This window comes from Hemicordylus capensis, chromosome 1, assembly GCF_027244095.1.
Source record: "Hemicordylus capensis ecotype Gifberg chromosome 1, rHemCap1.1.pri, whole genome shotgun sequence".
Lineage (NCBI taxonomy): Eukaryota > Metazoa > Chordata > Lepidosauria > Squamata > Cordylidae > Hemicordylus > Hemicordylus capensis.
In genome coordinates, this window is record NC_069657.1 from 356,925,325 (window position 1) to 356,948,061 (window position 22,737).

Sequence of the window (22,737 nt, forward strand, 5' to 3'; positions counted from 1 at the left end):
GTCCCGGCTTCTTCCTCCAGGGTATTCTGTTGAGCAGCAGAGGAGGGGAAGTGGGCGGGGAGGTGGAGTGGCTGTGGTCTACAAGAACAATATCTCCCTTGCCAGGATCCCTGTCGAAGTGTCTGAACATATTGAATGTGTGTACCTAAGTTTTGGGACCAAGGATAGACTGGGACTTCTGTTGGTGTACCGATCGCCCCGCTGCCCAACGGAGTCCCTAACTGAGCTGGCGGACTTGGCGTTGGAGTCTCCCAGGCTTGAGGTGCTGGGGGTCTTCAACGTTCACTTTGGGACCAATTTGTCAGGGGTGGCTCTGGAGTTCATAGCGACCATGACGACTATGGGCCTATCCCAGGTGGTCTCGGGACCGACGCATATTGCTGGTCACACGTTTGATCTAGTCTTTCACTCTGAACAGGGTGGTGTTCTGTGGGTGGGGACTCCTGTGATTTCCCCATTGTCATGGACGGACCACCATCTGGTTAAGGTTGGACTCACAACCACGTCCCACCTCCACAGGGTTGGACCATCCATTAGGATGGTCCGCCCAAGACGGTTACTGGATCCAATAGGATTCCAAGAAGCCTTGGAGGGATTTAGTGTTGCCTCTGCTGTTGACCCTGTCAAAACTCTGGTGGAGAATTAGGATAATCATTCACCAGGGCAGTGGACATGATTGCTCCTATGCATCTTCTCCAACCCACTTTGAAACTGGCCCCTTGGTATATGGAAGAACTACAGGGGCTGAAGTGGCGAGGTAGACGACTAGAGCGCAAGTGGAGGAAGACTAGCCTCAAATCCGACAGGTTATTAAATAGAGAGACTGAAGATCTATGCTCAGGCGATATGTGCAGCAAAGGAACAATTCTTTTCCTCCTGTATCACCTCTGCAAGTTCATGTCCAGCGGAGTTGTTCACGGCCATGAAGGGGCTAATGTGCGCCCCTTCCCCCTTGAATCAGTACTTAGAACCAACAATTACTTGGTGTGACGTATTCGGGCCGACTTGGATTCAAACTCCATGAGTCTGATGCCGAGTTGTCCAGCAGCTCCTCTTATGTGATGACCCTGGATCAGTTTCAATTTGTGACTCCTGATGATGTGGACAAGTTGTTTGCAATGGTGCGGCCTACCATCTGCACTCCTGATCCTTGTCCGCCATGGCTTATACGATGTGGCAGGGAGCCTGTTGTAGAGGGTCTGGTAGATTATAAATGCTTCTCTGAGGGAGGGCAGGATGCCTCCTTGTTTTAAGGAGGCAATCATTAGACTGCTTATGAAGGAGCCTGCCTTGGATCCCTCAGAGTTATATAATTACAGGCCTGTCTCCAACCTTGGGTGGTTTGGCAAAGTGATTGAGGAGGTGGTGACCTCACAGCTCCAGGTGGTCTTGGAGGAAACTAATTAACTAGACCCATTTCAAACTGGCTTTCGGGTGGGCTATGGGGTGGAGACTGTCTTGGTCGGCCTGATGGATGATCTCCAATTGGGAATTGACAGAGAGAGTATGACTCTGTTGGTCCTTTTGGATATCTCAGCTGCTTTCGATACTATTGATCATAGTATCCTTCTGAAATGTCTGAGGGGATTGTGGGTGGGAGACACTGCTTTGCAGTTTTTCCACTCCTACTTCACGAGCAAATTTCAGATGGTGTCTTTTGGGGACTGCTCTTCTTCAAAATCTGAACTTTTGTATCGTGTCCCTCAAGGCTCCGTATTGTCTCCAATGTTGTTGAACATACATGAAACCACTGGGAGAGATCATCAGGGGATTTGGAGCAGGGTGTTATCAATATGCTGATGACACCCAAATCTGTTTCTCCATGTCAGCATCATTGGGAGAGGGCATAACCTTCCTAAACGCCTGCCTGGAGGCAGCGATAGGCTGGATGCGGGATAACAAACTGAGGTTGAATCCAGATAAGACGGAGGTACTTATTGTGCTGGGTCGGAACTCGGGAGACAATTTTGATCTGCCGGTTTTAGATGGGGTCACGCTCCCCCAGAAGAAACAGATGTGCAGTCTGAGGGTGCTTCTGGATCCAAACCTCTCCCTGGTGGTCCAGGTTGAGACAGTGGCCAGAGGTGCTGTTTATCAGCTTCAGCTTGATCAGCTTGGTTTCTTGAGATGAATGACCTCAAAACAGTAGTACATCTGCTGGTAACTAGGCTGGATTACTGCAGTGCGCTCTATGTGGGGCTGCCTTTGTATGTAGTCCAGAAACTGCAGTTGGTTCAGAACACGGCAGCTAGGTTGGTCTCTGGGTCATCTCAGAGAGACCATATTACTCTTGTGTTGAAGGAATTGCACTGGCTGCCAATAAGTTTCCGGGCAAAATACAAGGTGCTGTTTATAAGATATAAAGCCCTAAACGACTTGGGCCCTGGGTATTTAAGAGAACGTCTTCTTCGCCATGAGCCCAACTGCCTGCTAAGATCATCTGGAAAGGTTTGCCTGCGGCTGCCTCCAGCTCATCTGGCAGCTACTCGGGAACGGGCCTTCTCTGTTGCTGCTCGTTGTCTTTGGAATGTGCTCCCTGTTGAAATAAGATCCTCCCCATCTTTGGCAACTTTAAAAAAGACGCTCAAGACACATTTATTTACCCAGGCTTTTAATTAGATTTATAGTTTCAAATAATTTTAATACTGGGTTTTAAATGTTTTTAGTATTTTAAATGATTTTAATTGTTGATTGATTTAATATTTTAGATTATTTTATTTGTAAACTGCCCAGAGACACAAGTTTTGGATGGTATAGAAATATTTTAAATAAATAAATAAAAAGGTTTACTTATGTTATTGTATTGTACTGTATGCTCTTTTCTGTAGTGTTTATTTGGTCATTGACCGTAAATAAATGAGTTCAGTTCAATAAATTAAAAAGTGCCTCTTTGCCCAGTTAGCAGGGCAACTTTACAACAGAAGTATAGCTGCTAATGTTTTGCCTTTTTTATATTGTGTCTATATGTGAGAAATAAAAAGTCAACATTTCCTTGTAAGTATATGGGTACAGCTTATGTTAAGTGCTTTTAAATACCCTTTAATTCAGAAGGTGGTATTTAAGCACATCTGCAGCTCTGTTATAGGGGTGTGCACAAAACCAATTTGCCCAGTTTTGCCTGAACTAGACTTGAACCGAATTGGACATGTTCCGTCCCCCACCCCTTTTGCCTGGCTCGAATTCGAGCCGGTTCAGTGGTTTGGCTTTGAACTGGGACAAGTCCGGCTCAAGGGAGAGCACTCAAGCCAGACCGCACATCCCTACTCTGTTTTTCAAATCAATAGGATATAAAAGTGCCCAACTTTATCTGGATTGTTCTGTTTGTCAGGTAATTTATATATCAACTGTGTATAAAAACTTGGAAAAGCTCCTTGCTCCCAAAGTACTAATTAAAGTTTGTTTCATTCTGTTGTTTTTATTGTTTTGTTGTAAACTGCCCAGAGACTTGCATTTTGGGCAGTATACAAATGTGTTGAATGAATGAATGAATGAATGAATGAATGAATAAATGTGTTTGTGTGTGTGTACATGGACACACTTGTCTAAGTTTTTGTGGAATGCTGTATTGCTCCAATTTCTCTCTACCTTTTAAAAACTCTTTAACATATATCAAACCATCTCTATATATAATTATCTAAGGCGTACCCTTGGCTAATCCTGTGCACAGCAGCTCTCGCAAGAAGCTGCCGAGAGTTGCAAGAGCTGGCGAAGAGGGAGGGAGGGAGACTGAGGAGGAGGAGGCACCATCGTCACCATTGTAAGCCGCTTCGCAAGAGTTGCGAGTGCTGGAGAGGAGGGAGGGAGAGAGATGGAGGAGGCGTTGGTGGCAGCAGCATCATTGCAAGCTGCTGAAGACGGCCGAGCAGGCAACGAAAACAGGGCCGCTGGCCTCCTCGCAGAGGCGTATCTAGGGAAAATAGCGCCTAGGGCAAGCACTGAAAGTGCGCCCCCTGTCCAAACATCTGACACCCATCTTTCAGATCACTTTACCATAATATCAGCTGAAAAATACAAGTCAAGCTCGTTAATCTTTTACTATTTCAAACACTATTTAGCAGTGCACGTAGCCAGACCAAAAGATGCTGGAAAACTACAAATTTCAGTATGCTGGGGCTCATGAAATACCCAAATACTATGTGGAGGTGTACTTGGAAAACTAAACAGAAGTGCCTGTCTAATTCTCTACTATGCATTGTAGCATCACTATTACATACGTTTTAAAAATAAATGGAGAATTTGACTTTCCCCAGATACTCTGAAAATAATTAAAGGATATGCAGAGTAAACTGTGTCACTGCTTGGAATATATTCTAGTATTTCAGAAAGACAGTTAAAATGAGAGAAAGAGAGCAAGAAACCCCCAGTGGGCCTTAATACTAAGGATTTCACACTGATTCAAAGACAAACTCACCATTAATAGCCATATTATCAAGACATCACATTTAACTCACTTATTACAAGAAGCAAAGTAAGAGCAAATGAATACAATCCTAACTCATAAGCTTCAGCTCAGTATTTACAAGCCCTGATTCTCTGTACATATTGCCAAACTATGCGTACAGTTGCTTATATTATTATTATTTTAATTTTTTTTAACCTGTAAGCCCCTTTGTGGGGCTTCCTAAAGGCCGTGGGGGTGGGTCTGCAAAGGTTTCCCCTCCCCCCGCTGGCCTCTAGGGCCTTGGAGGGACCATTTGAACATGTGGTGGTCATTTTTTAAAATAAATTTTGTTTTAGAAAAATGGCAGCTGAAAACAAAATGGCTGCTGTGCATGCTCAAATGGCCTCTGTGAGGCCTCGCATGGCCTAGGGCCTCACAGAGGCCATTTGAGCATGTGCGGTGACCATTTTGTTTTTGGTGGCCATTTAAATTTTTAAAAATTTTTTAAAAATGGCACTCCCTTCAAGTGGTGCCCAGGACACGTGCCCTGCCTGCCCCACCCTAGATACGCCCATACCTCCTCGCAAGGAGGATTAGAACTGGTGGGGGGAGGTACGCAGGGGAGGTAGAGAAGGCGCCACCACCACTGCAAGCAGCCGAGCTGCCAACAAAAATGGGCCACTAGGCTCCTTGAGAGGAGGATGAGCAGCTGTGCACTGTGAGCGGCTGTGCAGGCTGCAAAAATGGGTCTGCCGGCCTCGCGAGCAGGATGAGAGCTGCCCGCAGAGAGGGTGGTGAGGGAGACTGACTGAAGGGATGGCAGGAGAACTGGCTGCGCCCTAAAATGGAGGGGGAGCAAGGGAGAACTAGGGGCACAGATGCTCTGCACCTGGGTCAGCTAGTAAATGGAGAAAGAGAGAGATTCTTATAAGTTGGCCACACTTTAAATTGGTTACATTTGCATGTAATTTAGATATAAAGAAGCATTTAGGGTCTTATTGTGCCTGGATCAGGTCTTTGATTGTGTTGTTTACATTATTTTTAGTTATATTTTTAATAATAAAAAGATCTTTGTTGACAGTGTATGCTTTTTTTATTATCTGAAAATCTGATTCTAATTTTCCCTGACTTCTCTTGGTTTCCTTTGTTTTTCTATATCTGCAGAACATTAGATCACTGTCCTTGATGATGATGATGATGATGATGATTAATTCAATTTCTATACCGCCCTTCCAAGAATGGCTCAGGGCAGTTTACACAGAGAAATAATATATAAATAAGATGGATCCCTGTCCCCAAAGGGCTCACAATCTAAAAAGAAACATAAGATAGACACTAGCAACAGTCACTGGAGGTTCTGTGCTGGGGTGGATAGGGCCAGTTACTCTACCCCTGCTAAATAAAGAAAATCACCACGGTAAAAGGTGCCTCTTTGCCAAGTTAGCAGGGGATTAGCCTGGCTAGGCTACAAAGAAAAGGCAGAATATTGATTCTGAAACAAGTAGTGCATCATTTGCCCTTCTGCCACAAAACAAAATCTTCAGGCATTTTTTTTTTTAAAGTGTGTCTGTTTCCATCCCCACCTGATATTAGCTATCTAGGTGGGGGTTTTTTTAGCTTTCATCCTGGATTGACTTAAGTATTCTGTTTTGGACTATTTAGCTTTGATATTGATATCCATGAATATATTAGCCTACTTTTAACAAGTACCTAATCAATCGCTTTAAAAAACACAGATAATTTAGTTTTTAAAAGCACTGTCTGCCCAGTCAGTGTTTCAGGCTACATATCAGTGTCAAGTTGGGTAAGCAACAAAATTCAGCTTGGCCTTTATATTTGTGACAGGACCTTGAAGAGGGAGTCAGCAGTCATCAGACCAGCTTTTTAACACTGAACAGAACAGGAGAAGGAATCATACAGAAACTCTCCACTACAGATGGAAGCTTCCTGAAAGAGAAATTAGCAGGGTTAAATAAACGCTGGAAAGCAATCACAGCTGAAGTTATGGGAAGACAACAGAGGTAACTGTATCAATCCAATTTTGAGGTATATTAGGAAAAGTATTGAGAACAAGTTTATTTGGAGGCTTCAAATCACACTGCCATTACATTGAATTACTCAAACTTTTCATGGCCTGATTCAGAAATGTCTCCTAAGATTGCTTTGAAGCAATTAACAATTTGGATGTCGTGTTTAATGTAAGGGAAACACACACATTTTTTCCTCCTGCTTGGATTTATTGAATTTATTATTTATTGCAATATAAATTTATATCCATGCATGGTGCTTTGGAATTGCATTTTGTTTGTTGTTAAAATTTTGAACATTGCTTTTACAGACAGGTGAGTATAGGTTCTAAAAATAAAATTATATACAGCTAGCCTCACTGCAAAATGAAATCCTTAAGAAAAGGGCCTATTCAAGTTTCAAATTAATAAATCTGGTTCAGGTCAAATTATAAATACAGTTGGACTGATTTTTTAAAAATAGGCTCATAGTTTCAAAACCCTTTTTCATTAACAAGCAAAACAAAATTGTCATAAAGGCAAGATGAATTAATTTTGTAGAGGACAGTCGTATTCCTCTCTAGACCAGCTGTTTATCAACAACATCAAAATCATTTTAAATACTCCTTGGAAATTTATTTGTTAAAATTGATGGAAATGTAAAGTTTTTAGGTGAATAATGTACAAGTTCTATGAACTTCTGATAGAAATTTGAAACACTAAAACGTTGAAAAATGTGCTGAGCCTTTTTAAATAGTTGCTTTACATGGAGTTACGTTGCTGGAAATAATGTGTAACCATTGCATGAAATGTCTTTTGTGAAGAGTGTTGTGAGCTTGAACTAGTTTTAATATTCTAACATGCATTTTCCAGTACGTTAGTGAACTGCTGATGAAATATATTTTCCAACTGCCTTTACATTTGTTCCAATGTTTATAGTCATTTTCTTGTTCTGTATTCCACTTTGGGTTTTGTGCATCAGGCTGAAAGGAGAGAATCAACATTTAACAGAATACACAAGAAAACTAGATGAATTTAGTTGCTGGGTGGAAAACATAGAAAATGCCCTGGGTGAGAAACCTACAATGAGCCGTGAAGAAACCCTGCAAGAATTAATGGCAAGTTAAAAATATTATAATCAGTATCTTCTGAGTCTTCATTGATGCCTCCTTGTTGCTTTTTTGGAGATTGGGTGTAAGTGTGGAGTTCAGAGTGTACATTGGTACTCCTGAATGGTAGCAAGCAGTAGTGTATTGGAGGGGCGAGGTAAACTGTAATTCCACAAAGCTATTCAATTTAAGTCTCATTGATTTCTGTTAAGTCTAATATGAAAGACTGAAGGAGCCCTATAATTCTTGCTATATTATTGTATAGTGAGGGGTTTCTTAACCTTGGGCCCCCAGATGATGTTGGACTACAACTCTCATCATCCTCAGCCACAAAAGCCATGTCTGGGGATGATGTGAGTTGTAGTCCAACAACATCTGGGGGCCCAAGGTTAAGAAACCCTGATATAGTGTGTTATCAACCATAAAGCCTAAGAAAGTAACAAATAACATTCTTAGCTGAATGCTGTTGTCAAGACTACCTTCTGTGGTTTTTCTGTGTTTCTGGGGAATTGTGACATAACAGTGACCTTGGTATTAATGTAAGAAATCACCAGACTAAAACTGCTCACTGAACACCTTTAGGGCTTGATTGAGGAGATGGACATGCAAGGAGAAAAACTGATTTGGCTAAACAAAAATGAACCAGAGGTGCTTTCAGCTAAAAGCATTGGGCCTCAAGAGAGAGAGAATATTTCTGATAGACTGAGGATCCTGAACATTAAATGGAAAAAGGTACATATCTTAATATGGATTCTTTCAACTAGCAAGCATTTAATGTATTTATCTTAATAATGCTCTTTTAAAGTATGGAATACGTGAGTACTCGGGGTGATGGTGGAACAATTGCACAGGATAGTATGACAGTGTTCCATGTCAGTACTAAAATTCTAGTTTAAGTTGTTATCCTTTCTTAGTCTAGATCAGTAACGTTCTTTTTTTGCTGCAAAGTGCATAGTATTAGAAGTAGAAATACTGAAAAAATGAGTTCATAATACTAGGATATATTATTTAGATACATTTCAGTGTTTACTATTGCTGTTCCTAAATTTCAAAGCATTTTACAAATGAGTACTGTCTATAATTTTTAACTATTCTCTGTCTACAGTATTATCATCATTGTATAATGTTTAGTTTTAGCACCATTATTATCCTTAGGCCCTATACTGAAAATTGCTGTGATGGTGGTTCTAACACTGGGTTGCTTAAGACAGCCTTGTGAGATCATAACTGAGATGAGGTTTCAGTTGGAGACTTCTTAGCTCACAGCATATTGCTTTAACCCACTGTTTGAGCAGAAAGCAACTCTCTCTGGGTTTGGTCCTAGGATTAAGGCTTTGGATGGCTGCTGTAAATCTCTTGTCTTGTTCCTGGTTTCTCCGAATCCCAAGGGTCATTTATTTTGAAAATGCAGTGTCGAGAGAACTGCACCCTTGCATCTGATGTCATCTTCCTTTTTTGTTACCCCATGCTCTGCGAAACTCGCATTCCCTTTGGCTTAGTGCATTGGATTCCCCCCTGCCCCATTCTTTCCTCCATATAATCCAGCTACCTTTAAATGAAATAACAGCTGATTCCCAGACATAAGAGATTTCCATTGATGCAAATGAGCCCCACACCTTTTTAGAAACCAGATGCAAATATTTTCATCTCTAGGATCCCCGGTGAGGGGAGGTAAATGAATTGGTATTAAGAGATGGGGTGACTTTTCTGCTTACTCGTCTATACAGTGATAATGCTTTAGCTTTGAAAGCATTGGTGATGTTATCTTCAACTTTAACATGAAAAGGTTTTGTGACTTTCCCCCTGCATTAGCTGTTCAGAGAAGCACCCAACAGAGTGAGAGAACTGGAGGCATATGTTCATCAACCCCATCTTGTGCCACAGACAAAGCCTTCTGGTAAGCTCTCAGCAGAAAATGTGTTTCTCTGGGGGAGATGGTGGATAATTTACTCACGTTGTTAAATCTTAGAGCTTGGATAAAGAGGCAAATGTAGTAGAAATGTTTTCTTTGATCTTGAAGGGGAACAGTGCTTAAGATGCTGTTACTATTAAAAGGCATGATACTGAATAATTAAGACCACATGTCTAAATGTATTTAAAGAGGCTGGTGTTATGCTGAAGACTTTGAAGCCTTCACAATAAAATAGTTCTATCATGTTATTTGCCTTTTGAAGATTTGCACTGATGATAGTCTTCGGTCCGTATGCTTCAGAGGATCAATAGCTAATGCTTGTTTATGACTCAGTGGTATTTTTCTGCCTGGCAACCAGTTTTTTAATTTGGTCCTTCCTGGAACACAGATCACAAATAAACCAGGATCAGCTGCAGGTTGTGAACCTTTATCTGATTGGTAGCTTATTGACATGTAGATTTTGCACACTCAGTATCAGAATGCTCCTGAGCTGGCTGGGTATGAGAATTTCACATCTCACTAAGCCTGCTAAATATGAGGATGCCATTGACATTTCTGGTAATGACAAATTCCCCACACCATTCTGTACTTGCATAGAAATAAACCAAATAATGAGTTGTTGGGCAATGAACAATTGGAAACATTTACTGAGTGCATTTTTTTTCTTTACAAAAAATTGAAGCCCAGTCCCGAGAACAGCCCTGCTGGATCAGGCCCAAGGCCCATCTAGACCAGCATCCTGTTTCACACAGCGGCCCACCAGATGCCACTGGAAGCCTACAGGCAGGAGTTGAGGGCATGCTCTCTCTTCTGCTGTTACTCCCCTGCAACTGGTACTCAGAGACATCCTGCCTCTGAGGCTGGAGGTGGCCTATAGCCCTCCGACTAGTCACCATTGATAGACCTCTCCTCCATGAAGTTCTCCAAACCGCTTATAAAGCCATCCAGGTTGTTGGCTGTCATCACATCTTTTGGCAGAGAATTCTGCAAGTTGCTTATGCATTGTGTGAAAAAGTACCTCAGTTTACTGGTCCTAAATTTCCTGGCAATCAATTTCATGGGATGACCCCTGGTTCTAGTGTTATATGAGAGGGAGAAGAATTTCTCTCTCTCCACTTTCTCCACACCATGCATGATTATATAGGCCTCTGTCATGCAGTCGTATTTTTTCTAAACTAAAATGCTCCAGGTGTTGTAGCCTTGCCTCATAAGAAAGGTGCTCTAGGTCGCTGATCATCTTGGTTTTCCTCTTCTGCACCTTTTCCAGTTCAACAATGTCCTTTTTTAGATGTGGTGACCAAAATTGTACGCAGTACTCCAGGTGTGGCCACACCATAGTTTTGCAGAATGGCATTATAATATTAGCACTTTTATTTTCAATCCCCTTCCTAATGATCCCTAGCATGGAATTGGCCTTTTTCACAGCTGCCGCACATTGAGTCGGCAATTTCAATGAGCTGCCCACCATGACCCCAAGATCCCTCTCCTGGTCAGTAAATGACAGCTCAGATCCCATCAACTTATACTTGAAGTTAGGGGTTTTCATTGCAATGTGCATCACTTTACACTTGCCAACATTAAACCGCATTTGCCGTTTTGTTGCCCACTCACCCAGTTCAGAGAGATCCTTTTGGAGCTCCTCACAATCCGTTTTGGATTTCACTACCCAAAAGAGTTTGGTATTATCTGCAGATTTGGTCCCCTCGCTGCTTACCCCTGCTTCTAGATCATTTATGAATAAATTAAAAAGCACCGGTCCCAGTACAGATCCCTGGGGAGGGGGCACTTCTTACTTCCCTCCATTGGGAAAACTCTCCATTTATACCTACTCTCTGTTTCTTGTCTTTCAACCAGTTAGCAGTCCACACATGTACTTTCCCCTTATCCCATGACTGCTAAGTTTCCTCAGGAGTCTTTGATGAAGACAATACTTGATGTTTGAAAATAACTTCTAGTACATATTAATTGCAAGCTAAAATATTTGGTGAATTATGTTTCACTTTCAGGCTATCCTCTTCTCAAAAAGATGGTGCTAGTGTCCTCTGCCTCTGAAAACATTGCTCAGACACAGCAGGCTTTGGACGTTTCTGCACCTGCTGATCTGGATAAAACCACAACAGAATTGGCTGACTGGTTAGCATTGATTGACCAGATGATGAAGTCCAACATAGTTACTGTCGGAAATGCTGAAGAAATCAATCGGACAATTGCACGAATGAAAGTATGTGTTATGTCCCCGTGGTAGAGAGAGATCCTTTTGTAGTTTAGTACACTAATGACTAAAAATAAAAAGGTGGCTTTTCAGAAAAACAATATGGTTTTGGGTACTGTAAATATGATGTTGTTCTGCATTCATTGGTTAAGTCCATTAGTTAAGGCCAACGCTTCTATGTATCGCAGTGCTTTACTGTTCTGAAGTCGAAACTGACTTTAAAAGTGTTTCTTGGTTGTGTTTATATGTGCATATGATGTATAATGCAAATTTTTAGAACAAGTTCACCTTGCTGAAGAATGATCTTTACCAAATAATTTTAATGCATTCGGCTTAAAATAATGAAATGCAATTAATATAGGTTAATTGCCTTAATAACTGTTAATCATTGTGGTCCAGCCCTAGGCAGCCTGTGATGCAGCTTCGAGAGAGCTGTGAATATCTATGTTGGTATCTAAAACTGTGTTGGTTGAAATTCACAGGGAACTGGTTACACTTACTTATGTATGACATCTTTCGGATAGTAGCAATGTTAGAAGGTAGAGGAAACCCGTAACTATTAACTTTCAGGCATTTTTTAAAAAACCACCATACATAATATAACAAGGAAATGTCCATATTGCTGGATTTTTTGATGAAGCTATAGTAACACATTTTTATTCTGGTTTTTTTTACAGATAACAAAAGAGGATTTAGAACATCGCCATCCTCAGCTGGATTCTGTTTTTACCTTGGCTCAAAATTTGAAAAACAAAACATCAAGTTCTGATATTAGGACAGCCATCACAGAAAAATGTATGTGTGTTTATGGTGAAGAGAAGTATTTGGGAAATGGGGATTAAAGCAATTCTGTAATTGGAATGGTAGGAGTAGGGTGGCTAATTGTTGCTTTTAAAAATAATGGTCAGTGGATGGAGATAGGTGGCAGGTCTTGTTGAAGGTCTAGGTGTAGATCACCTTCTCCTGTATGAACCTGCTTGAGGGAGACCCTTCTGTATGTCCTGTCAATATTGGCTGTTGAGTTGGGACATGGAAGAAGCCCTTCCCTGCAATTATGCCTGGATTCTGGAACTCCATGAGGGGGTCCACTTATACCATCTTTGGTGACCTTCCATTGAGCAATTCTGGCAAGCTTTTAATCTGTGGCTGCTGCTTGGTCAGTATTTTAAAATGTGCCTCTTAAATGCAGTTTTATAATTGTGATATAAGAATATTTACTTTTGAAGTTCTGTATAATGGTTTGTGATTTTTGTAAGCTGCCTTGTCATTATGTTTCATAATGGAAAGGTGAGATGCAAGTATCTTAAATAAATAAACAGGTGGAGTATGACAAGTCATGAATGGAGCCAAGGTGGAATGTGGTGAGTCAAGAAAAGTGCAAGGGTAAAACCCGGAGATTCATGGGTGAAGCCTGCTGGGTCCAATAGCAAAAAGTATTTTGCCCTTTCTATATCCCATTACTAAATGAAAGAGAACATAGGCTTTTTACTGGATGAGCCAATAAAAGTCTAGTTGGTTGGCATCACTGTAGTGGTGTGATATATTGAAATATGCTTATGTGCCAGTTAAAAATATGAAAAAGATTCTTTAAACCACTGTTGTCATAAGAACATAAGAAAAGCCCCGCTGGATCAGGCCCAAGGCCCATCTAGTCCAGCATCCTGCTTCACACAGTGGCCCACCAGATGTCTCTGGGAAGCCCACAGGAAAGAGCTGAGGGCATGCCCTCTCTCCTTCAGCTAATTCCCTACAACTGGTATTTAGAGGCATCTTGCCTCTGAGGCTGCAGGTGGCCTATAGCCCTCTGACTAATGATTGAAAGACCTTTTGTCTAAAGATAAACTCTTTAGATAAAAGAATTTATCTAAACCCCTCTTAAAGCCAGAGAATTTCATAGGAACCAACATAATGTTGGTTATACATTGTGTGAAAAGGTACTTCCTTTTGTCAGTCCTAAATTGCTTGGCAATCAGTTTCATGACCCCTGGTTCTAGTGTTATGTGAGAGGGAGAAAAATTTCTCTCTATCAACATTTTCCCCACCATGCATGATTTTATAGACCTCTGTCATGTAATGTTCTGCAATGTCTTGCTTAAGATATGGTGACCAGAACAGTATGCAGTACTCCAAATGTGGTTGCACCATAGTTTTGTATAAGGCATTATAATATTAGCAGTTTTATTTTCAAACCCCTTCCTAATGATTCCAAGAATGGAATTGGTCTACAGCTGCCGCACATTGAGTCAACACTTTCAACGAGCCCAAGATCCCTCTCCTGGCTAGTCACTGACAGTCACAAACAAGAACACAGTTTTTATGCTTATTAAATTATTTCAGGGCACCTAATTATCCCTTATTTTATGCTTGCAATCATATTGTTAACTGGTATTATAGTTTACTTCATAGACATGTGCTGAATGGGTGAACTGATTAGAGGATGTTATGCGGTCAGCAATCTGTGTTAAGTATGTGAATCTTGGCACATGTTATAATGTAATCTTTCCATTTTATTAGAAGTTTTTAAACATGGTTTTATTTAACAGACGTTAATGTCACTGCAGATATAACTCCTACTCACAGTTAAGATATCGAAGGGAGGAATTTACATTCTAGAAGGGAGGGTCGTTTGATTCTGCTGTCTGCTTCTTGAGTTCTTACCTATGTTCATGAAGGCTTCAGAATTGTTGGATAGCCTCAGGCAAATTTCTCTCAGCTTCAATTCCTCATTTATAAAGTGGGAATAACAGGCTTGTGAGAAACAAGCTAAGTCTTGTAAAGCACATAGTGTGATACAATGACTCTATATATCAATATAAAGTAAGAAATATATATGTGTGTGTGTGTATGCAGAAGAACTCTGGAAAGACACAAGGGGGCAGTTGTAGGTGAAAGTTAAAATATTTACTTTTTGCTTTAGTTATGCCTGGAATAAAACAGTTTTCAGTCTGAATGTTGAGTTCTGACAGAATAATTTGCCACAAATGATCCAATATCTCTTGATATTTCATATTATGGCTTTTTAAAACAAACTGAATATTTTTGATCAACAATTTGATACAAGGTTATATTTCTCTCATGCTTCCTTAAATATGATCAATTTCCTGCCTTGAGCATTGGGTTTGCTAGAAGACTTCCAGGGTCCTTCCAGCTGTAAAATGTTTTGATTCTATGACAAGCACAAACTGATTATACATGCCCAATAAGTCTGTTAAATACATGAAATATATGTATATGTGGTGTGTGTGTGTGTGTGTATGACTTACACTGGCTTGATTTTCTACCTTGTGCTTAACTGCTTTATTGAATAGTGTATGTGTATTTGTGTGAATTAAAGCTGACTAGTTGGCCCCAGCACAAAGCATCTGCGCCCCTAGTTTGGCCCGGGCACCTGTCAGCCGCTGGCTGGCCGCCTCCTCTCACCCGCTCGGCTCCAGGGGCTAGCCACCTCCTCCTGCCTCTTCCCCCACTTCAGCCCCATTTCATTCTCCTCCAGCTGGCCTGCCACCACCTCCTTCTGCCGGCCGCCTCCTCAGGCCGGTGCAACTTTGCCCGCTGGCTGGCCGCCTGCTCACCACCCACCCAAAGTCAGGAACTCTCATGAGTGGTGCTGCCACACCCGCGAGAGTTCCACCATGCATCTCCACACATCCCCAGTGGCACGTCTGTGAGAATGAAGTATATAGAAGATAAGCTCAAGAAACAAAATAAGACTATCATAGTCATGAGTGTTTATCAAACTTTTAGTAGATTCTTCAATGATGAACATTGCCTACTTATTTTGGGATAACTTAGATTTTTAGCCTATTTAAAAAAAAGAAGGCTTATGAGATTGCCATGTATGTCTGTGTATATGTCTCCCAGCACATGGGAGGGGGTCCTGTCTAAGTGTCAACATGTAAAAGCAGCAGAAAGTAGGCTCTGTTAGTTCTGCTGCTTGTTAATATCTATAAGAATCTGAAATAGGAACACAGGAAGCTGCCATATACTGAGTCAGACCATAGGTCGAACTAGCTCAGTATTTTCTACACAGACTGGCAGCAGCTTCTCCAAGGTTGCAGGCAGGAATCTCTCTCAGCCCTGTCTTGGAGATGTCAGGGAGGAAACTTGGAACCTTCTGCTCTTCCCAGAGTGGCTCCATCCCCTAAGGGGAATGTCTTACAGTGCTCATACTTCAAGTCTCCCATTCATATGCAACCAGGGTGAACCCTGCTTAGCTAAGAGGACAAGTCATGCTTGCTACCACAAGACCAGCAACGTCTGTTGCCATAATATGTACTGCTAGTGCATGGTGGCACAGTAAATCCAGATAATAATTCACATTTGCTCATCAAAAACCATTTCAGTATTTCCATATAAGTGAAACTTGCTTTTCAGAGGGGACAGGAAATGTTGGCTCAGTTCAGTGCTTGTTAGGTACCAATCTATGCTGGTACATTACTCATCAGACATCATTTTTCACTCATCACAGACAAATAGACTAGTGGATTTTCTGAGTCCTGGCTATGCAGATAGTTCAAAATATGATCAGGTATACAAGAACCTACTTTATTTGTGGTATCCAGTTAATCTATAAGCCATGTCACCTCTCCTTTTACAACACTGCAAAGGAGTCCTTTCTCCTGCCTCACCACCCCCGCCACAGTAAAAAGTCTAGTTCAGTCCCCTTCTCTTCTGTTGCCTCTGATCATGTCATGGTCCTCAAGTCTCTACAGTAGTGTCTTCTGGATCCAGCACAACCTCCTTGCTTTTACTTGTAAAGCCCTCCATGGCTTTGCCTCTCCTCATTTCTCCAGTCTCATATTCTGTTACATACCTGCCCATGACTTTTGCTCCTCTTGTCCATCACTTGCAGCAGTCTCTTGCTTCCTCAAATGACTTTCCACTTGCTACCCCTTATGCTTGACAGTACTACCTCAAATACCTGTGTGATGCCTTCTCTCTTACACCCTTCAAATCTCAACCCTCCTATGAAACCTTTGGTGTTATCTATAAGTCTCCATATTATGGTAGCAAAGCTTAATGTAATGTAATAATTTCATATCCTTCTCCTATTTATACTCATATCACCTTCTTCTGTTGTCTCTCGTATCAAATTTTAGATTGTCTTTGGGCAAGGACCTGGGTCCCCATACTCTGTAAACTGCTGTGGACAGTGATGGTGCTGTTTAATCAAGAATAACACTAATAGGGACATTTGTAAGAGCTGTGTACGCATAACAGCATTTCAAGTCTCAGGGTTGGTTTAGTGATTATTATTTTTAATTTACAAAGATTGATAATAGTGCAATGATGTTAACAACATGTTTTTGTATGGTTTTGTTGCTCTTTTTCAGTGGAAAAGGTGAAAAACCAATGGGACAGTACTCAGCATGGGGTGGAAGTACGTCAACAGCAATTAAGATGCATGCTTTCTGACAGCATGAAGTGGGATGACCAGAAGCAAGAGATGGAGAAACTTATTGGACAACATGAGATCCATCTTCATGCCCTTTTGCAATCTCCTAAAGAGAAGCTTACCAAACAGATTTCTGAAAACAAAGTAAGTTCAAGCGTTCTTTCTTAATTTACTCTTGTAATTAAATTTCATTAAATTCTAAATGTGATTGAATAGTCCTGCTTGTAAAATATTTGGATATTTCTTCATCTCTTATGTGGTCTTAATTTGTCTGTGGCAGCAGCCCACAATTTCTCTAACACCATATGTTATGGGGCTCCTGAACCTTATTCCTAGAAGAGTACTTCTACTCCTCGAAGAGTAGTGCCATTTTATTGTTTCCTAAGTGGATTTGTTCAGGAAAGGAAATAAATTGTGCTATGCCATATAGTATATGCTTTTGAACAGTGATGATAGAATTGAGGGAAAATTGTGAGCTTGCCATTCATTCCATTGTTAAGAGTCATTGTTTTTCCTTATCTTTTCTGAGCAATAATTGCTTTTTACCTGTGTAGCGCATTAAAGCCTTTGTCTCAGGGCTTCCTCACGTGAGGGAAAGAAAATTCAGTGTCATCCCTGCTGAGTGTGTGCTTCTCACATCCTGGGTGTGCTTCTCATTAAAACTTTCTAGACTTTTGGTAGATTTAAAATGCTGCTACCAAGCACCCTAAAACTTGCAGAGAACCAGACCAGTGGATTGGGTGCTTTAATCCAAGGTCCTTCTGTAACTGGGTATTGGGCAAATACAAAAAAATCTTCCATGTGTAGGCTTACACGAGATGAGAAAACCAATAGCTGCTGAGCACTTGAGGAAGCTTTTGCACCAGAGAAATCCACTTTATGCCCTCCCTTTCTTCTTGAGTTAAAAACCAACTCTGAGAGGCTTGTTAAAATTAAAAAAAAAACACAGTTTTATTCAATTACTATAGACTGCTTCTGTCTGAGGCTTTTAGGTTTTAAATACACTCAAAAATATGTAGTAGGTTACAAAAATAGGTTGTCTTAGACTTCAGTTTAGGTTGCGTTTAGGAACGCTTAGATGTTTAAAGAGTATTTTGCAATGCCCTAGTTGGGTTGACACGACACTTTCAGTCAGAAAACCATACCATTTACTACTCAGGACACGAAAAGCAAAGGAATGGTGTTGCTTTCAAAGTCAGGAAGGATATAGCAATGACAGTACTTGGGTACAATGAGGTCAGTGACTGACTAATATCAATTAGATTTCGTGGACAACCCTTTAACATAACAGTTCTTCAAGTGTATGTCCCAATGTCTGATGCAGAAGAAGAAGAAGTTGATGAGTTTTATGCTCAATTCCAGTCTGAAATTGACAGCAAGCAAGATGTGATGCTGGTGGTTGGAGACAGGAATGCCAAAGTTGGAAAAGGTAAGGAGGAAAACAAAGTTGACCTATATGGCCCAGGAAACAGAAATGAAGCAAGAGAATGACTTATTAGTTTTTACCAAGCCAATGATCTCTTCATTGCTAACACATCCTTCAAACAACCAAAGCTGTGCCTATACACATGGATTTCACCAGATGGAGTACATAGAAATCAAATCAATTACATTATTGGTGCAAGGAGGTGGGAGAACTCAGTTATAACAGCAAAGACATGGTTGGGGGCCGATTGTGCAAGCTCCAAGTCAAGCTAAAGTGGAAAAACAAAGCTACCCAGCTTCCACAGTATGATCTTGAGAATGTCCCCACCATTTTCAATGAGAACATCAGGAACCGCTTTGAAGTTCTGAACCTCATTGATAGGAAACCAGAGGAACTGTGGCATGAAATCAAAGAAGTTGTTAAGGATGAATGTGAAAAGAGACTGCTAAAGACCAAGAAACACAAGAAAGCAAAATGGATGTCAGAACAGATGGTGGAAATTGCCCAGAAGAGGAGAGCAGCCAAAGTCCAGAAAGATAAAGACCTCAGGAAGGAACTTAATAGGGAATTTCAGAAAGCTGTTAGAAGAGATAAGGAACAATACTACAATGACATCTGTAAAGACCTTGAAGGTGGAAATAGACACAGAAAAACAAGGCATGTTTTCCAAAAGATCTCTGAACTCTTAACTCAGGAGGTTCCAACCTCGAATTGGTATGTTAAGGGATGCCAAAGGACAGATAGTAACTGATTCAGAGAAGATCAAACAGAGATGGAAGGGGTATACTAAAAATCTGTACTGCAGGGACGTCAACATCCAAGATACTCTAGAAGATATTTCCTACTTGCAAGAACCTCTAGTATGGGAAGATGAAGTTAGAATAGCACTCTGGTCATTACCAAGTCGGAAGGCTACAGGAATTCATAGAATAGCTACAGAAATATGGCAGGTAACAGAAGAAGAATCAGTCAGGGCTCTAACCAAACTATGCCAGCAAATTTGGAAAATGACATAGTGGCCAACAGATAGGAAGAGGTCAATCTACATATGCATACCAAAGAAAGGATACTTATCAGATTGTACAAACCACCACACAATATCCTTAATTTCACATGCTAGCAAAATAATGCTCAGGATTAGCCAACATAGATTAGAGCCCTGCGTGGAAAGGGAAATGGTAGATGTGCAAGTTGGTTTCAGAAAAAGCAGAGAAACAAGAGACATCATTTCTGATGCACTCTGGATAATTGAAAAAGCAAAAGAATACCAAAAAGAAGTCAGTATGTGCTTTATTGACTACAGAAAAGTCTTTGATTGCGTCGACCATGTCAAGTTGTGAGGAAAATGAGCATCCCAGAACATCTCATTGTTCTCATGAGAAACCTATACACAGGACAAGAAGCCACAGTCCAGACAGAACATGGTGAAACAGACTAGTTCCAGATCGGCCAAGGAGTAAGACAAGGCTGTCTACTTTCTCCATATTTATTCAGTTTATATGCTGAACATATACTGAGAGAAGCTGGATTGGAAGAAGAAGAGTGTGGATTTAAAGTAGGAGGAAGAAACATCAATAACCTGTGCTACGCTGATGACACCACCCTGATAGATGAGAATGCGGATGATGTACAAGCTCTAGTAATGAAAGTCAAGCAACACAGTGAAGAAATGGGACTACAACTAAATGTAAAGAAGACTAAACTAATGACAATGGGTACAACAACCAGCCTCAGAACTGACAATGAAGACATTGAAGTGGTGGATAGCTTCTGTCTTTTAGGATCGACTGTCAACAGTAAAGGATCCAGTAGAAGAAATACACGCATACTAGCACTTTGTAGGGTTGCAATGAAGGCCTTGGAAAGGATATTTAAATGCCGTGACGTGTCCATACCTACAAAGATTAGAATTGTATAGACAATGGTTTTTCTTTGACACTCTATGGATGCGAAAGCTGGGCTTTCAAGAAGCAAGATAGAGAAAGTATTGACGCTTTTGAACTTTGGTGCTAGAGAAGACCATGGACAGCCAGGAAAACAAACAAATGGATCCTAGAACAAACCAATCCAGAAGTTTCAGTCAAGGCACAAATGACCAGGCCCAAGCTATCATACTTCAGACACATGTGACGATCCAGCTCCCTTGAGAAGTCTGTAATGCTGGGGAAAGTTGAAGATGAGAGAAGAAGAGGACGACTAACAGCAAGGTTAGTAATCAGGAGGCAGACCTGATTATGACAGCAATGAATGCACCACTGAGAGACCTTAAAGGCCAAGTTGAAGAGAGATCATCCTGGAGAGAATCTATCTATGTGGTCGCTAAGAGTCGATACCGACTTGTCGGCACTTAATCAGCAGATCGATCAGTTGGGTTGAGCTTAGGCTAGTGTTTCTTATTTGAATTATGTTGCAAGTAAACTATAATATAACATTATCAGGAATATGCAAAACATGCACACAAAGAAATATAAGTTTCTAACACAAATCTGACTAACATACTGTTTGCTTTGCTGAATCCCCTTTTCCTTGAAAATTCACCCAACACCTGATGAGACTCAAGCGTCCTGAAATCCTGTCTCTCAAGGATCTGCAGTTATTTCATGTGAGAAACCTCTATTCTTGCTTTAACCATGAGGGAGCAAAACCTTCATGCCTCTCACTAAGCCTTTCCACACGTGCTACCCCACAACAAAGACCACCCTTCTTGTTCCCAGAATTTCCAGCAACCACTCTCTAGGTCCCACCCACCTAGTGTACTGATTGGCTGCCCTGGAGTTCATCAACCTTTCACTTGAAACAAGGGTTCACTCACTGTTAACTCTTTAGAGGGAGGGGAGGCAGATCACTACAACCTGTAGGCATCTTGATTACTGCATCATTCTGTGACATTGTCTGACTTTTTGTAGTTTAATATGATTTGTATGATTATGAAAGTTACCTGAAAAATATATTTGCTTCAATTTATAGCAAGTGTTGGTAGATGTTATTTGCTAACTTGCTCCTCCTCTCTAATCCAGTCATACATATTTTTCTTGAGCAACAGATATTGCTCAAGTTATTAACAAGTATTAAAAATAGTTATATTTATAATAGATATCCTTCTCCTCCCCTCTGCTGGTTCTTTTTATAAAGTAGATCCTTTTTATGTGTTGGGAGAATTTGCTATCTCCCAATAACAATTGCATTTCCCCCCTCTAATTCCAAGTTTATATTTGCTTAATGCTTTTAGTCTATGGCAGGAAAAATTTACTGTTTATCAGAGATGATAAAACTTTAAAGTGCAATAAATATTCAGCTAATAAATGTCAGGAAAATCACAAGGAGAATAAATATTTTTTTATGTTATGGGGCTGTACCTCATTTATTTACTCATTATAGATGACTATGCATAATGCTTTACCTGGATTGTGTATCTACTTTCTTCGGATAACAAATTACTTAACCATCCTTCTTTTTGTTGAAAGCACATTTGTGTATTATTTATGAGAGTTTAAACAAACATAAAATTCAGGCCCCAGTTTATCTATAAAATATATCATGATATATCATTTGTCATTGATGACCATGCTTATTCATGGGAAAATAAAATCCTTTAACTACTTATTACGGTTACACGGAAAATATCTGAAAATGGTAGTTTGAATTTGCAAAAATGCTGTAGGAAAGTATTTTGAATGATTAAGTGACTTGTATATCCTTGCTACTTTTCTTACTGTCTTTTGTTTTGCTGTGTTTCTCCCTGAATCTTGTCCGGTTTGTCTGTTCTTGACCCTGCTGTTTGCCCTCGGCTTTCCCTCAATACAGTTAACTTATCCACATTCTGACTTGCTTCTTTCTTCATGGGTGATGACTGAACACACTGAAAAACTGTTAATTAGAAAGCATTATTTTGCCTCTACAGAGGCAGGGCTGGATTAAGCTAGTGCGGGGCCTGTAGCATATGTTATAAAGGGGCCCTAAATTTTTTTTAAAGCCCATAAATATTAAAACATAAATTATTTCCTTGCACAGTAAAGTGATTCACTTTTTTCATTTGCTGTATTTGGGAGTATGGGAGACCAAACCACAAACTCACACATACTACAACAATGAATATTTATATACCATTTTCCAATCAAAATTCTCAAAGTGGTTTACATAGAAAAATAAAGAGTGGATAGATGATTCTCTGTCTCCAAATGTTTCACACTCTAAAAAGAAAAATGTGGTAGGCACCAACAACAGCCACTGGACAGATGCTGAGTTGGGTCTTCTCTTAAAAGGCACATTTAGCAGGAAAGGGATATTTTATCTAAC

General features: G+C 40.5%; 1 protein-coding gene across 13 annotated transcripts in view; it reads left to right on the forward strand.

Annotated features, from left to right (window-relative positions):
* The window catches only part of UTRN (utrophin), a 567,675-nt gene that overhangs the window by 240,374 nt on the left and 304,564 nt on the right, over positions 1-22,737 (forward strand). For all 13 annotated transcript variants that reach the window (XM_053290644.1, XM_053290686.1, XM_053290679.1 and 10 more), the window contains 7 exons: positions 6,227-6,402; positions 7,370-7,505; positions 8,079-8,228; positions 9,309-9,393; positions 11,415-11,629; positions 12,298-12,415; positions 16,954-17,159. In XM_053290644.1, coding sequence (XP_053146619.1) covers positions 6,227-6,402; positions 7,370-7,505; positions 8,079-8,228; positions 9,309-9,393; positions 11,415-11,629; positions 12,298-12,415; positions 16,954-17,159 — 1,086 coding nt within the window. The remainder of the gene's footprint in view (positions 1-6,226; positions 6,403-7,369; positions 7,506-8,078; positions 8,229-9,308; positions 9,394-11,414; positions 11,630-12,297; positions 12,416-16,953; positions 17,160-22,737) is intronic.